This window comes from Phycodurus eques, chromosome 6, assembly GCF_024500275.1.
Source record: "Phycodurus eques isolate BA_2022a chromosome 6, UOR_Pequ_1.1, whole genome shotgun sequence".
NCBI classification, from domain to species: Eukaryota; Metazoa; Chordata; class Actinopteri; order Syngnathiformes; family Syngnathidae; genus Phycodurus; species Phycodurus eques.
In genome coordinates this window covers 30,883,127-30,899,429 of record NC_084530.1, presented here as the reverse complement: position 1 = coordinate 30,899,429, position 16,303 = coordinate 30,883,127, and the positions used below count along the sequence as shown (strand labels likewise).

Below are 16,303 nucleotides of genomic sequence, written 5' to 3'. Positions count from 1 at the left end.
GTTGTTTTTGAACAATGTCAGCTTTCCCGCTTTTATGGTGTTTTACTGAGGGTCCAGGACAGAAACGTGCGCTGTTTTTTTTCCTTCTGCGATCGTCAGCGTCACATTTGTTTCTCTTTGCCGTCCGTTTTGTAATGTTGAAAACCGATCCCTGCAGCGTGGACGTGTGCGGTGGGGAAAGCGTGCGCAAGTCTGTTTTAGCAACGTACGCTGTGTCCATGCGTACGTGCGCGCCGGGGGGAGCGCTTCCACTTTCCGAGGGGGTTCCTAGCTTGGCAGCGTGATCTAGTTCCTGTGTGGCTTTCATACCTCCGGTTTGATCAAACAAAAAACCACACACACACCCTGGGCTCAGTTGGAGCCTCTTTTAATGAAGGTAACCTCCCAGTTTAGGCACATGGGGGGGCAGGGGTTAGGGGTTAAACCTCGGGGAAGTCTTAAAAAACAGGCCAAATTAGGAGAAAGAGGAAGAGTGGGGTGAAAAAAAGGAGAATGTGGAGGCGAGAGAGGTGAAAGAAAAAGAAGCCACCGAGTGTGAGTGAGGAAAAGTTGTGCTTTTGACATTCCCCCAAAAATGTTTTCAAAGAAGGCAAACTGAGGAGGAAAATCCACCCTTCAAACCCGAAGAAGTCCTTTTCCTAACTGGGCTGAAAGTGGCTTCATTCCTGCGGACTCCGACTCAATCAATCACATGCTTCGGCTCCTTCGGCTCGCCGCGTGCCCGTCGGCAGTGTCTTCGTGTTCGGGTGTGACAACCGGCGATTTCCTAACGTTTCCAAACATCTTCATTTGTGCCGTCATCATGAGTGTCTTGGACTATTGATTTCATTTTGAAATCAATTCAAGTGCTGCACAATCCCCAAAGGCAAGCAGCGCATGAGGAGCCCGCGGGCCTGTTCCAAACATAACTCACCGGTGACGGGACGTTGTGATTTCCTTGCAATGTGCTAGAAGTGATCCTTTACAAATGTAAAATCGATTTCACTGACAATTATTGTGAGAAATCACAAACATTAGCAGTGCCTAAACCGAGATGAGCATCATTATTCATGAATGTTGAGGAATTTTGTCATTTCAGGAGAACTGGTAGCCCATTTATGAATACGCAAGACGGTTGTTGACGCCGGATGTCACTGCTGCGGTTTTGCGTCTCATTCTTCAGTCACGGAACGTTGGTTTATTTCCTTAAAGCGTGTCAAATCTGCCGGAGTTATCTGAGAAAGTTGTGCTTGTCTCATCTGTCAATCAACATCCTGAAGTCTCACGGCGGCTTTACTTTTCGGTTGACGCGCTTGACTTTAAGCGGACCCACATTCGCTCTTAGGCGTTCTGAATCCTACGTTATTTTCGCGACGTTTGTGCTCATGCTTCAAAAACGCAGCCGGAGCGGCAGGCGCACGAGTGGGATGATGCCCGACTGCCTAATTGTAAAACCGCAGACTCGAGAATGGAAGGAATGTCACTGGGCATTCGCCGTTAGCCGATTAGCACGCCAGAGGTCGTAGGGGTCGAGAGCTGGGGGTCAGCGGTGCGGTGAAAGGTCAAATAGTCTGTCTGGAACGCGGCGCGGATTATCCCGACGGCTGACGACGTCAACGCAGGGCGAGGCGCTTCTCGGGCCTTTTTTTCCTCCACTTTGGCCCGACTCCACGCAGCCGCGTCCGTTCTCGGCGGCACGAGGTCACTGACGGGGGATTTATTCGCATCTGCATCCGCGTGCCATAGACACTGACCACGACACGAGGTACGTCTGCACAATCTATCGCTACGGTTCCCGGCCAGCGAGTGCTGTGACAGATTATCAGGGGTGCCGCAGGAAATTGTTTCATTTAACTTCAAGTAAATATGCAGGTTTTCAAAATGCTAGCAAGATTTCGTTTTCCGCCTCCCGTCACTACACTCTCTGATTGGCTATTACTGTCCTGGTCTGACAAGTTTGAAAATAATAATTGAAATGAAATTTGAGTCATTCGATGGGGCGACAGAGGGATGTTTTTTTCAAAACATCATTTTAATAATATCCTGCAGTCAGGTGGCAGTTTTAACCTTTTTTTTTTTTTTTTTTTTTTTTTAAACTGCAGATTTCAGCTGTAATTGATCTTTCAATTCTTTATTGAATACCACCAATGCATCTTTGTCCTTCTAACTAAAGCAACATATAGCGACAGGCCGAAGCATTAAATTCTCTTGCACTAGACGGCAATTAGCCCGTCCCGTTTTTGTGTTTCCAATCGATGAGAAGGGAGATTTCATAGACGGAATTATATCCGATCAGATATATTAGATCACCGCATGGACTTAGATCGCTCTCGTGTGTGTCCCTGACTGCACTAAATGGAATGTTTTTATCAAGCGTAGTTAAAGTGGCTTAAAAAAACCAAAAACCAAACTTGTTCACACGTATGCCCCCGTTCGCACATCGGTCGGTCTGAAGGCAGCACGGAAAGCTTCCCGCAGGTGATCGGAGGTCGCTAGCGCCCCCTCAAGGTGGTCTGAACATTTACTGTTGTTGACCTGATGTTGGATTTTCAGAGCCAAATAACATTTATGTGTGTGTCCAAATGCAGATGGTGTACTGACTAACACCCCCACCCCTGCTTTTGGAAAGGAGTCTTTTGTATTCTCTGCAGCTTTCCTGCTGCATTTGCCAGAGCTAGCGCGATAAACGAGGGTCTCCGAGACGGCTCGGCATTAATAACCCTGCGGCCCGTTTTGTCGTCCTCTCTCCGTCTCCCCGCCTGACCTTTCGCTCTCACCAGTGACCTCAGCGAGAACCAGATTCAAGGGGTGCCCAGGAAAGCCTTCAGGGGAGCTGTGGAAATAAAGAATCTGTAAGTTGGCGCCGCTTGGCAAAAATGTTTGCATGTTCTCGTGCGTGCGTGCGTGCGTGCGTGCGTGCGTGTGTGCGTGCGTGCGTGTGTGTGTGCCTTGCGCATGTCGCCCCCATGTTTACAAATGTGCCTGTGCATCAATATTTAATCGCCTCAAATGTCATGTGCCTCCTGCTTGCTGTATTGACTGATCGTTAAATGTGTGTGTGTATCTCACTGGCATTGCCGCAGTTGTTTTATCTCTGTTTTGCCTCAATCAGAGTTCTGATGATTAAAGATAATTGTTGTCGATTTTGCAGGTAAAGTCATTTGCACAGCGGTGTTTTTGTAAATGTGGATTGTTCAACATCAGATAATTCTCTTGAAAGGTTCTGCAATTATAATAAATAGACAGGCAATTGTCTGTCTGTGTGTATATAAAGAAAGAGGGGGAGAGAGAGAGAGAGAGAGAGAGAGAGAGAGAGAGAGAGAGAGGAAAAGGCTGAGGCGTACAAATGAAGCATCATATCGAAGGAATAACGCCTGCAAAAAACAAAGAGCTGTGGAGACAAAAGAAACTGTATTTCCATTTGGAACAAACATACGCACTTCCTCTCTGCGAGAGGCATCTTAGCACTGAAGAAAACAAAGCGTCTCTTCTGTCTTTTGTGTGCGCATGCGTACAGCCAGCTGGACTACAACCACATCGGCTGCATCGAGGACGGCGCCTTCAGAGCCTTACGCGACCTGGAAGTGCTGTGAGTAACGCTTTATCTCGTTCGGATAAGCGGCACAAAAACACAATTATTAGAAACATATTTAGAATCGACACTCATTATCCTCTTGACATTATATATATATATATATATATATATATATATATATATATAGTCATGATAATAATGACAATGATCATTGATATTGTAAATTAGCAGACACAGAGTGAGTATACATTTTCCAGAATTATTTCTTGAAGCATTTCTTTCCGGAAGTACTGCAGACGGAATCAGAAGATTTGACCTTTTTAGTGGCGTTGCAGGACAATTCATGTTACTGGAGGCAAATGATATGCTTTATATTCTGTCTAGATCATATTCGAATTGTGGAAATGGAGACAAATGGTCCAATAATATTTGTTCAATGAAATTCTAATGGCTTTGCTCTCTGCCCCAACTATGGCTCGGGGGCCATTGGCGGCCCGCCTTCCATTTCTTAGCGGCCCACGCTATGGAGTAAAAATCACATTTGACATGGTGTGAAAAGTGTCGGTGTCAAAAAAGTGAGGAGTTGTGACCCTCACATTCCCCGTGGCTGCGACGACCCTGACCACTACGACGACGACCGCGACCGTTTTTTTATAGAGCCATTTTCTAGCTATGCAAAGAAACTAATTCACGACTAAAATAGGAGCATCTTTCTTCATAACAGCGAATAAAGATCATTCTGATTCAGAAGCAAAAGATGCCTTCCTCCACTTTCTCCATCTTCTGATTTGTGAACATATCATCTTAATGTTCCTCAAAAACCCGGTCAACTTCCGAAAGATTGCGAAAGGTTTCGCTTCAGAATGTGGAGCTCTACTCAGTACGAGGCCAGATCTGTTCCAGTGGTGAAGCTGTGATGTGCAGTGGGTATAAGAACCCGACACACCCCTGTGCAAAGGCCAGATTTTTGTATATATCTATATATAGATATATAAAAATGAGACCAAGATCAAACATTTGCAAACATTTTTCACTATTACAGTAACGTGACCAAGAGGCTGTACATATGAATTGTGGGGTGAATCAGTTACAAGAGGGTGTGCACAGTTGTGCTACCACATGATCTCAGTTTTGTGTCTAAATTGAGTAATAGGTAACACGGTAAAAAAAAAAGGATTTGTCTTTGTTTCATTTTTTTTTTTTTTTTTTTAATCCCCAAACCTGGCCTCTGAACTGTGGTTTCAACTTTTTATATTCACTCTGGATGAATTTTTGCATGTTTGATCAATTCAAGTCAAAAAGTGTCAAAGTGGCCCTTGCGTCCATCCTTCCTCCATTTTCCTCGTTTGGGCGGACCGGGAAGCGTAACGAGGCTGGATTTTATGACGGTGACGAGGAAATGGGAACGACAGTGACGTTGTCCTCCTCTCTCCTCAGCACCCTCAACAACAACAACATCAGCCGGCTGTCGGTGGCCAGTTTCAACCACATGCCCAAGCTTCGGACCTTGTAAGTCACCCGCCCCCGGCCCCCCGAGGCGGAGCGCTCACCTCGGCCTGCTTGTTTGTGCAATTGATCTCCGCCCCCGTGTTCCCGCACATGCTCAAATCCGTTGCCCCCCCACCCCCCACCGTTCCCTCAGTCGCCTGCACTCCAACAACCTGCAATGTGACTGCCACGTGGCCTGGCTGTCGGAGTGGCTGCGGCAGCGCCCCCGTCTGGGACTCTACACGCAATGCATGTCCCCGCCGCACTTGAGGGGCCACAATGTCGCAGAAGTGCAGAAGAAGGAGTTTGTCTGCACCGGTGAGTCGGACCATTAGTCACGCAGGCTCGATTGGGACGTCTCGACTGTAATAATCGATAATATACGAAGAATTTGCTTGTTTAATTGATCGTTGGTGAATCGGGTCTCGAAGCCTCTGCTGGTTGAACTTGGGTTCAACCAGCAGAGGCGCTGCTTACCGACACTATGGCAGAGATATTTAGCTCCGTACAATACTGGCTGGGAAACAGGAGTTCAGAACATCCGCAGAGACATCATTTTTGTCACGGGCCACGTTCCCTCGACCGTGTACCTGTATCGATGAATTATCACCTCATATAATTACACATACGCGACAAATTGACGGATAATTACTTTTGAAATCAGAAACCTATAAAAACACGTTTTCCAACTATTATTACATTTCTTTTTAAAAGTGTGCTTGGTAATAGAAGATGCTTGCAATATGGCAACGTTATTACAAGTGAAGACAATCTGCAATTTTGATATTTTCGCAAGAAAGGAAGTCGACGCACGTGCTGTGAATTTGCGGGCCACATAAAATGATGTGGCGGGCTGCAAGTGGCCCCCGGGCCTTGAGTCTGACACCAGCGCTCATTTCCCGACCGCTTGTCGTCATGAGGGTCGCGGCTGAGCTGCAGCCTATCACGGTTGACATTTCGACCACACCGCCGTCGGGTTTGTCATATTCCAAACATCATTTGCAATCTCTGGCCAGCATATTGGCGGAGCGCTTCGGATGTGCGCCTCACACAGTTCGGAGGTTCGCGGTTCGACTCTCGGCTCCTTCCGTTGGTGTGCGGGCTCAGCGGGTTGCGCCCGTGCTTGCGCGGGGTTTTTCCCCAGGTTGTCCGGCTTCCTTGCCACAATCACCCCCCGAAACGTTTCTCAGGTTGTACATTTTCACTTGGTGTGCGATCGCGAGTGGAAATGTTTGTTATCGCGTGCGGTATTGTGCAATTGATCTCCGCCCCCGTGTTCCCATATTGATCCCAAATATTCTTCGAAATGGAGCGGAGGAAATGTATTGGAATGTGCTGACTTTTTGCCGGCTGTATTGACCGTTCCATGCTTTGCGAACCATTTGTGTGTTCTTTGTTCTCCCTTACCGTCTCTGGCTCATCGTTTTCAAGATGCGGATGAAGGCGAGTATTCCGCTTTGGCTTTACGCACACACTTTGCGCGTGTTCGTGGACCGAAGAGAAGCAAACGTGTTTTTGCTCCTTCTCTCCGGTTTCCCTTTTTCATTCTCTTCACTGAATTCTATCCGCTTGATTTTCCACTGCGGGATTTATTTATGGCAGCAAAGCATAACAGGGATGCAACTCGCAATTATTTTGAATCATTGATTCATCTGTTGTTAATTTTTTCTTCAATTATTCAATGAATAGGATGGATGCTTTTTATATTTTTCTTTCATTTCCATTCCTTTATTCAAAATGTGGACATTATTTGAGATTGACAGTGCAGAAAATGCAAAAAGATAAACCGGTCTAGTCTGAAACGTCAGAAAATATTGATTGTTGTCTTCCAAAGTAAAAAAAAAAAGATGTTTGCAAATTGTATTTTGATGAAACATAAAGACTGTTGAGAGTGTGAAATTCCAAGGATTTGGACAATTGAAAGTTAAACAAGGTCTCCGAACCATCCGTCGCTATTGATGAATTTGACAATGAATGAGATCACTGAACGGTTGCGCCTCTAAAGCGTAATGTTGACCATGCGTCTCCGCGCAGGTTACCAGTCGTCGTCCTCGTCCTGCAGCGTGTTGCAGTGCCCCGAGTCGTGCACCTGCAGCAACAACATTGTGGACTGCAGAGGCAAGAGTCTGACAGAAATACCCACCAACCTCCCCGAAACCATCACCGAGATGTAAGACGCACTTCACTTTCCATCGACGCACGCATAAACGCGGACGCGGCAACGGGGTCGATCGGCTGCTCGTCGGCTGCGTTGTCGCACCGTCCGTGGTACGCCGTTCTCGTTCACGACGCGTCTCTCTCGCCGCAGTGGAGTAAAACCACGGAGCTGTGAAATGAGAAATCCCGGTCACGCGGCTCGTCTCTGATTAAAGACGGTAATGACGGGATGAGGGGCGAAGAATTAAAAGAGATCCCGTCTTTGTCTGAAAGCACGGCCGCTGGATTTCAAGTGGCACGCGGACTCGGTAGACCGACGGAGCTGTGGGCAGAAATCTCCTCGCATGTGTGAATGACATGACGATGATGAATTCTGTTGGAATAAATGTAAAAAAAAATTCAGGCTTAATCCTGGTTGAAGTGAGGCTGATGTCACTTCAAACTCCAACGTTTTGTGCGACCAAATACTTTTCCTGAAAGTGACGGTTGTCCTTGAAATTGTTCAATCTCTGGCGCGTTCAACATCAGATGTTGACCCTAATATATTTTCAGGGATTGAATAATTTATCGGCATCCCATCTGACTCGCAGCCATAAAAGACGTCACCACACTTACCTCGTCATATTGGTTTATTAACGCTAATGCTCCGAATGTACTTTGGGATTTATCTTCACAGATTAGGTTTGAGTCAACACATTTGAAAAAGCAATCTGTCTGTGACTTCTCTGGGAATTGGAAACTACAAAACCCCCGTTCCAGTGAAGTTGGGATGTTGTGTTAAACATCAATAAAAACAGATTACAATCATGTGCAAATCATGTTCAAACTATATTTCATTGAATACACTACAAAGACAAGATATTTCATGTTCAAACTGATCCACTTGATTGTTTTTAGCAAATAATCATGAAGTTAGAATTTGATGGCTGCAACACGTTCCCAAAAAGCTGGGACAGGTGGCAAGAAAGAGTGCGAACGTTGAGGAATGCTCCTCAAACACGTGTTTGGAACATCCCACAGGTGAACAGGCGAATTGGGAACAGGCGGGTGCCGTGATTGGGTAGAAAAGGCTCAGTCATTCACAAGCAAAGATGGGGCGTGAGAAAATAGTCCAACAGTTTCAGGACAATGTGCCTCAACGTGCAATTGCAAGGAATTTAGGGATTTCAAAAGGTTCAGAGAATCTGGAGAAATCACTGCATGTAAGCGGCAAGGTCGAAAACCGACATTGAATGCCCGTGACCTTCGATCCCTCGGGCGGCGCTGCATCTAAAACCGACATCGATGTGTAAAGGATATCACCGCGTGGGCTCAGGACCACTTCAGAAAACCAATGTCAGTCAATACAGTTCGCCGCTACGTCCGTAAGTGCAACTTGAAACTCTACTACGCAAAGCAAAAGCTATTTATCAACAACACCCAGAAACGCCGCCGGCTTCTCTGGGCCCGAGCTCATCTCAGATGGAAGATGAAAAGTGTTCTGTGGTCCCACGAGTCCGCATTTCAAATTGTTTTTGGAAATTGTGGACGTCGTGTCCTCCGGGCCAAAGAGGAAAAGAACCATCCGGACCGTTATGGACGCAAAGTTCAAAAGCCAGCATCTGTGATGGTACGGGGCTGTGTTAGTGCCAATGGCATGGGTCACTTACACATCTGTGAAGGCACCATCAATGCTGAAAGGTACACACAGGTTTTGGAGAAACATATGCTGCCATCCAAGCTGCCAGTCTTTTTCACGGACGCCCCTGCTTATTTCAGCAAGACAACGCCAAACCACATTCAGCACGTGTTACAACAGCGTGGCTTTGTAGTAAAAGAGTGCGGGTACTAGACTGGCCTGACTGCAGTCCAGACGTGTCTCCCGTTGAAAATGTGCGGCGCATTATGGAGCGTGAAATACGACAACGGAGACCCCGGACTGTTGAACGGCCGAAGCTGTACATCGAGCAAGAATGGGAAAGAATTCCACCTGCGAAGCTTCAACAATTCGTGTCCTCAGTTCCCGAACGTTTCTTGAATGTTGTTAAAAATAAAAAAAGGTGATGCAACACAATGGTAAACATGACCCTGTCCCAGCTTTTTGGAAACGCGTTGCAGCCATCAAATTCTAAGTTCATGATTATTTGCTAAGAACAATCGAGTGGATCAGTTTGAACATGAAATATCTTGTCTTTGTAGTCTATTCGATTAAATATAGGTCTAACATGATTTGCAAATCAAATGTACTCTGTTTTGATTTACGTTTAACACAACGTGCCAACTTCATTGGAAGTGGGGTTGGACTCGAACGGGCCTGACTTCAACTGATTTTATATCCCAGTTGACTTCTGAGACATCACTGCCGCCACAAAATACGATTAGACAAACAACCTTCTCTTGTGGACAGCTGTGAAACCCCAAAACCCATTTTTACATACTGTGACATGATGTGGTCTCAGACATGTCTCCAGCGATTTTGTACTAATACTAAGTTATTGTTGTAACTCAATACAAAATAAAAGAACTCATACTTTGGTTATGACAGGCGACCGCTAATATTATAGTGCTCTGACTATACGCACACATTTGGCGACTTAAAACAAACCACTGGTGTTTTGGAGCCGTCGTTTTACCACTAATAGTCGAGGTGGTCGAAATGAATGAATATGGATCTAATAATGATGATGTATGTGCTAAAAATAATGATGAAAATATGAGCTGATTCCTGGCTTTTTGGGGATGAACTGGTTTCCTGGATCCCTGTCAAAATCCAATCACGGCCCCCCTGCTGCACTAGAATATCATCAAAACCCTCCACAAAGCGGATTCTACCACACAAAACGCTGTTGAACCTCCGCGGTGGAGGCACAACAGCGCTGTGAACACACAGCAGTGCAACGCCGCCTAGCCCAGAAGTGCAAATGGAAAACAAACTCGCACACTCCGACGGTTGGCTTGCAAACGGTCGCTCTAATCACAGTGATGTGAAATGTTTTGAAAATGACTGTCTGCTCTGTCATTTGAGGCCCTTCCGAGAATTTGGCAGCTGTCATCAAAGGGACTCGTTGCACGTTGTCGGAGGCCTCCGAAGCACGCGCCCTAATTAACGATTTGAACGTTAAATTCAATTACCGATGTTTGGTTCCAGACGACTGGAGCAGAACGCCATCAAGGTGATTCCAGCCGGGGCTTTTTCTTCCTATAAGAAACTGCGACGAATGTGAGTAGATGGGAAGATGTGATAATCACGCTGACCAGTTTTGTAGTCATACGCCATGGACTGCTCGCTACAGAATGTGTTTTTTCAATATGAATTGCACTTTTCTTTTCACTGTTTTGCTTTCTCCAGAGACTTGAGCAACAATCAGATTTCAGAGTTGGCTCCGGATGCCTTCCAAGGTCTGCGGTCCCTCAACTCGCTGTAAGTACTCGCCGTGGCGCTTTTTAAAAAGCCAGTGACGTTGCGCTCGTTGGCATACGTGCGATGTCGATCAATAAATGCCGCCCGGTGCGTCGCAGCACACTAGTGCGCAGTGAGAGTTCGTAACGTGCGCTGCGGGAAATGATCCAATTCCACGTCATCGGTGAGAGAGATTTGATTTATTGACGGCAAATAACGTATCTTTCTTACTATCGCTGCCGTCGTGACAGGCTGAATAATGAAATGCTCTTCCGCTGGATGGCCGAAGGTACAAATAACTCGTTGCCATTCAGACAACAGAGTGGTCGCCTTGTGTTCTACAAAGCAAGGCCACATTTCACACTAAGTGCATTTGTAAGTAATTCCAGATGAGCGCATCGTCTCTTCTATACACAGTACAGACTTTTTGTGACGTTATTGTTTGGTGGCTTACTGTGAGATTTTTCCAATGTAAAATATGTGCATTAGCACAATTAACATTACACAGCAGGGCTCAATTGCTGGGGCTAATGTCGCAGTTTATAGCCCCAACGTTCTGGTAATTCCTCCAGTGCCTTCACTCTCACATTTTACCATGACAATTGTGCGCTTCTAACATGGTGGGAAAGCTTTAAGTTCGGGAATGCCTTTTGCTGTTCCCAGTACACGAATCAAGGCGCATCGAGGCATACTTGGAAAAGTTTGTTGTGGAAGAACTTCGAATCTAGCCCTGATTTCGACATCAAACTTTCAGATGAACTTGAACAGCGAGTCCCAATGGGCCAGAATTCCCACAGACACACTTCAAGATTGGCAAAACGGGGAAAACAACTCCGGATTTCCATATTCCATTTTACCGAGTCCAAAAGGGTATCAGTGTATTTTGGCCAATCCAACAGCCTCGCAAGGGTTAGCCCATCTGTCAAAAACCCCAAGAAATATGCAAAAGTGTTTGACAAACACGCACTAATAAATAGAGAAGCAAGTTGTGGATGAGTCACAGGCAAGCTGATTGAACCCAGCAGCAAAAGTTTATACGATCTGTCTGACTGGAGCCCAGTGCGACCTGGAACTGTCTTGTAAACATTTGCAGTCGAGACGGGAAGACTTCTGCCGAATGTGTCGGCGTGTCAAATAAATGCGATCGAAGCAGACATTTGATGGCTAATCGGTGTAATCTCTCTTTTGAGACGAACGACCTCACCGCCGACCCAACGGTCAACTTTGCGTGTGTGGTTATCGTGTGAAGGACTTATGTTAAGATCTCGCCTCTCCACAATCAATCATTTATAAATGCCGAATTGCTGAATGGAGGCTTCTGCCACCTCATTACACGTTCACCGCCCAGCCAACCTTCTTGCTGACGCATCACTTGCAGTACGACTCCTACATTCGGCGGCAGTGCGCGTGCATTGCATCTTATGTCCATTTAAAATGAGTCTGCTTGTGTGTGTGTGTGTGTGTGTGTGTGTTTCCCGGGGGTCGCCATTCAGCACAATCAAATAAAAGACAAATGGAAACACATGTCCGCGCACACGCAGACGCACTCGGCATGCGGCGTAGCAATGAACAGTAATTGCATTTGTGCGCAAAGGTATTTTGTTGAGAAAGGAGTTTGGGTTCTTGACCTGTGTGTGAAGTAAGCGTGAAGAGTTTTTTTTTTCCGATAACAGACTACATTCCTCGCGGCTGGTGACTGGCGGATTTATGGAGGCTTTTGTTTCCCCACTCGCTGTACTTTATGTCTTAAATATGGTGACGTGAATGGATTGGTTGGCACCTTGTTAGATCTTAAAATTTGTGACATGGAAAGAACGGCCAACTATTATTATCATTATTAAGGGCCTGGTTTTGTTCCCTGCTGCGTGGTTTTGGTCATGGTACAGTACTGTGAAGGGATAGTTGGTACACACTGATAAGAAAAACATAAACCCCAATTCCAGTGAAGTTTGGACGTTGTATAAAATGTAAATAAAAACAGAATACATGCATTTTCTAATCCTTTCAATTGAACACACTACAAAGACAAGATTTTCAATGTTCAAACCGATGAACGTTATGTTTTTTTTTGCAAATATTGTCTCATTCAATGTGATGCCTGCAACACGCTCCATAAAAAGCTGGGGCAGCGGCAACAAAATACTGGGAAAGTTGAGGAATGCTCAAAAAACATCTGTTTTGAAACATTCCACAGGTGAACAGGTTCATTGGAAAGCGCTGAGTGTCATGATTGGAGCATCCCCGAAAGGCTCAGTTGTTCACGAGCAAGGACGGGGCGAGCCAAATTCACCATTTTGCGAACAACTGCGTGAGCAAAAAGTCCAACAGTTTCACAACAATGTTTTTCAATGTACAATTGCGAGGAATTTAGGGATTTCAGCATCCTCGCTCCATGATCTCGTCAAATGATTCAGGAGAAATTTCGGCCCCTGAACAGCAAGGCGGAAAACCAGCCTTGAGTGCCCGTGACCTTTGACCCTTCAGGCGGCACAGCATTAAAAAGCGCCGATCATGTGAGAAGTTTGACATTCGCTCACCACAATTGCAACTATATTCGGGCTATACTATGACTTTTTTAAATTTATAAATTTAAAGTACCGTAATTTCTCGTGTATAATACGCATTCCCCCCCCCCCAAAAAAAAAGTCAACAGTGCGCATTATACATGGATATAGGGGTAAATGGGGGGGGGGGAATTGCATTTTATAAATGTATGCCGCCATCCAGTGGTTATGAAAAAGCTGTGCACTTTCATTCCAAAATGCCACCGCCACCTAGTGGTTATACATTCCAATATTTTCATTCATAAGTTTACATACCCTGGCAGAATTTATAATTTATGTATTTTTTATTTTATTTTTTTAAATATGACTGATGACTGAACAGCAACCATCATCATTAATTTATTTATGGTTATGTTTTGTTTTATGCTAATGCTTTTCTGAAATGCTTGACCGTTTAATTTGAATACCAGTAAAATCAAATTTGATGTGTTTCGCCTGGTCCTTCGTGTTTTCTTAAAAGAATTGTACCCGTCTTCTTAATTCTGCCTGGCTAATCAAACATATGAGCACAACTGTGTGTTTACTCATTTACTAAATAAAAGTAGGGCTGTGAATTTCAAAATAAGAGCCAAGTCAATCAAAAAGAAAGTATTACGTGTTCAAATAAAGTGCTTAACTAATAATAATTCTTTGAAAAAAAAACCTAACAAAACACAGATAATACTACGTTTTGATCATATGGGGAGACGCAAAATCATGCATTGTAAAAATGCATTATACATAGGAAGAAGGGTTTTCCAGCATGTTGAGGTCAACTTTGGGGGTGCGTATTATACATGGGTGCACGTTATACACGAGAAATGACGGGATAACGTTATACTCTTCGGATTACATTTCTTACAAGTCTTCTGTCCACTTGTAGAGACAGATCAAGCCGGATGATGACTTTCATATAACCTCTATCAAAGAGAGCTTTTGCAAGCTTTTAGTAATAGATGGATGTAAATGGAAAATATGAAAGTATTTAACTAAAAATATGGTAAACAAAAATGTCTGATATGCTACTAAGGAATGCATGTAAGTGAATCTGCCAGAAATAAACTAAACGTTCTGGACAAGATCACATCTGTTGTTATGATTTGCTTTGGATTTGGAAAGACCAATTCATACTCGTGACGTTAAGTGTTGTATAAGGAACCCAAAAAAATATTTTTTGAGACATATCAAGTGATATTTCTGTATTTTGTATACGATGTCTGGCAATGGACAGAAAAAGGTTGTTGATGCCCATCGTGACAGCAAAATTATCATCAGTTAAATCAAACGGACCTTTTCACCATGGCTCGGTAACTCCGAGACTCGCAGCTTGTTGTGTCATTTGTTGAATTTTAGCTGGAATATTCAGAAAGAGCATGAATAATAATAATAATCATCATCATAGGTTTTGTTCAAATGTAACACATTTTTTGGTTTTGATTGCAGGTATCTCTTAAGACAAGGTCTTTTCCACTTTTCTGCTAAAAGAATCACCAAATACATAAAGATTGTCAAGCATCATTTTGTGCCTAACAGTATAAAAGTTCTTTTTTTTTCACTGGATATGAAAACCTCCATTCAAATGCCAGGTTTTTGCGATTTGAAAAAAAAAAACTTCATTTCACCTTCAACCCATTGAAAGAAAACTTTGAAAAACACGCGGATGGATGACAGCGATACAGTCAACATCATTTGTCGAATGTGTATGTGAGACAGTAGAGTGAGATTACAAAGAACTGGGGGGGTCCCTTCAAAATGGATGAAAAGTCAAGGAGCTGCAAGAATTTCTGGCCAGTCCCGGCTGCTTAGCACGTGTGACAACAATCTCGTGTTCTTCACGTGACCGGGCTATGTGGCAGGGAGGCAAGACGGAAGGAAGCCTCATCTTACAAAGGAGGGGGGAAAAACACTTGAAATCTCCCAAACGCTTGGGAAGATGCATTCTGGTCCCATGAAAGCAAGTTTGGGCATAATTGCAAAAGGTATGTTGGGGGCAGCGCGGCAAGCGCAACAGGGAGGAGCATCGCTGCAGTGAAGCACGGCGGCGGCACGGGCGGGCTGTTTCTCTTCAGCTGGCCTGAGTCAAGGCGGAAGGAATTCGAACCCGCTGGCAACAGCCGTCGGTGTTCGTAGAAAATCTTCAGGCCTCTGCTCGAAAAACTTTATTTGGGCGCTTGAACTGCTGGCAACTGTCTGCTGCTTCCCATTTAACCCAAATTTGAATGTGATTGGATATTTCCCAGTTCAACATATTATGTGAGTTGTTTATTCTTACTTGCCCTCTCTAAAGATGTCGTGTTTTTGTTTTGTTTTTCTAATGGAGTTGCACAGTTTTAACCGTGTAAAGACCTTCCAAGGGATCTATCTTGGTCTCATTTTTAATTTCACAAACCTGGCATTTCAACAAGGGTGTGCAGACTTTTTAGATCATTTGTCGAGATAATTGACATCCTACCCTGATGAAGCATACGACTACTAATCATTTTTGAACGTGTGTTTGTTTTGCACAGAGTTCTGTACGGCAACAAAATAACGGAGATCTCCAAAGGGCTGCTCGAAGGGCTCTTTTCTCTGCAGCTGTTGTGAGTCGACACACAGGCACACGTTTTCCTTTGCAAACACTTTGCAATTGATGTTCAGCTGAAAAGTGGTCACTGTGATGAAAAGAAAACACCGCTCGGAGAACGAGAAGAGGAAAGGCCGTGATTGTCGTCATTGGCCAACCTTCGATGCGCCTTTTCTGCCCTTCAGGTTGCTGAACGCGAATAAGATCGCGTGTCTGCGCGTGGACGCCTTTCAGGACCTCCACAATCTCAACCTTCTCTCGCTGTATGACAACAAGCTCCAGACCATCGCCAAGGGAACCTTCTCATCGCTGAGGGCCATACAGACGCTGTATGTAAACGCCGCATACTCGACGCCGGCAATGATCGAAAGCGGATTGGTTTTGTCACGTCTTATATTCGGCTCGTTGAAGATTGTCAATTGTTTGGGGAGTGAACGTGAGTGTGAACGCTTGTTGCTCCGTATGCGCCTCGTGATTGGCTGGCGGCCAGTCGAGCGCGCGCGCCGGCTCTCGCCGAAAGTCAGCTGACCCGCGACCCAACGGAACAGAAGTGCGATCGAAAACGGACGGATGATCGCGATACAATATTCCATACCGTCCAAAATGATCTGATGAAATCAATGATAGGAAAGGGGAATCTTTCATTCATTACATTTACA

The 16,303-nt window shown here is 44.9% G+C and overlaps 1 protein-coding gene across 9 annotated transcripts in view; it reads left to right on the top strand.

Annotated features, from left to right (window-relative positions):
- Positions 1 to 16,303, top strand: part of slit2 (slit homolog 2 (Drosophila)) — a 97,205-nt gene that overhangs the window by 59,596 nt on the left and 21,306 nt on the right. For all 9 annotated transcript variants that reach the window (XM_061679204.1, XM_061679202.1, XM_061679199.1 and 6 more), the window contains exons 5-13: positions 2,760 to 2,831; positions 3,497 to 3,568; positions 4,952 to 5,023; positions 5,157 to 5,320; positions 7,037 to 7,172; positions 10,287 to 10,358; positions 10,488 to 10,559; positions 15,589 to 15,660; positions 15,830 to 15,973. In XM_061679204.1, the coding sequence (XP_061535188.1) occupies positions 2,760 to 2,831; positions 3,497 to 3,568; positions 4,952 to 5,023; positions 5,157 to 5,320; positions 7,037 to 7,172; positions 10,287 to 10,358; positions 10,488 to 10,559; positions 15,589 to 15,660; positions 15,830 to 15,973 (876 nt within the window). The remainder of the gene's footprint in view (positions 1 to 2,759; positions 2,832 to 3,496; positions 3,569 to 4,951; positions 5,024 to 5,156; positions 5,321 to 7,036; positions 7,173 to 10,286; positions 10,359 to 10,487; positions 10,560 to 15,588; positions 15,661 to 15,829; positions 15,974 to 16,303) is intronic.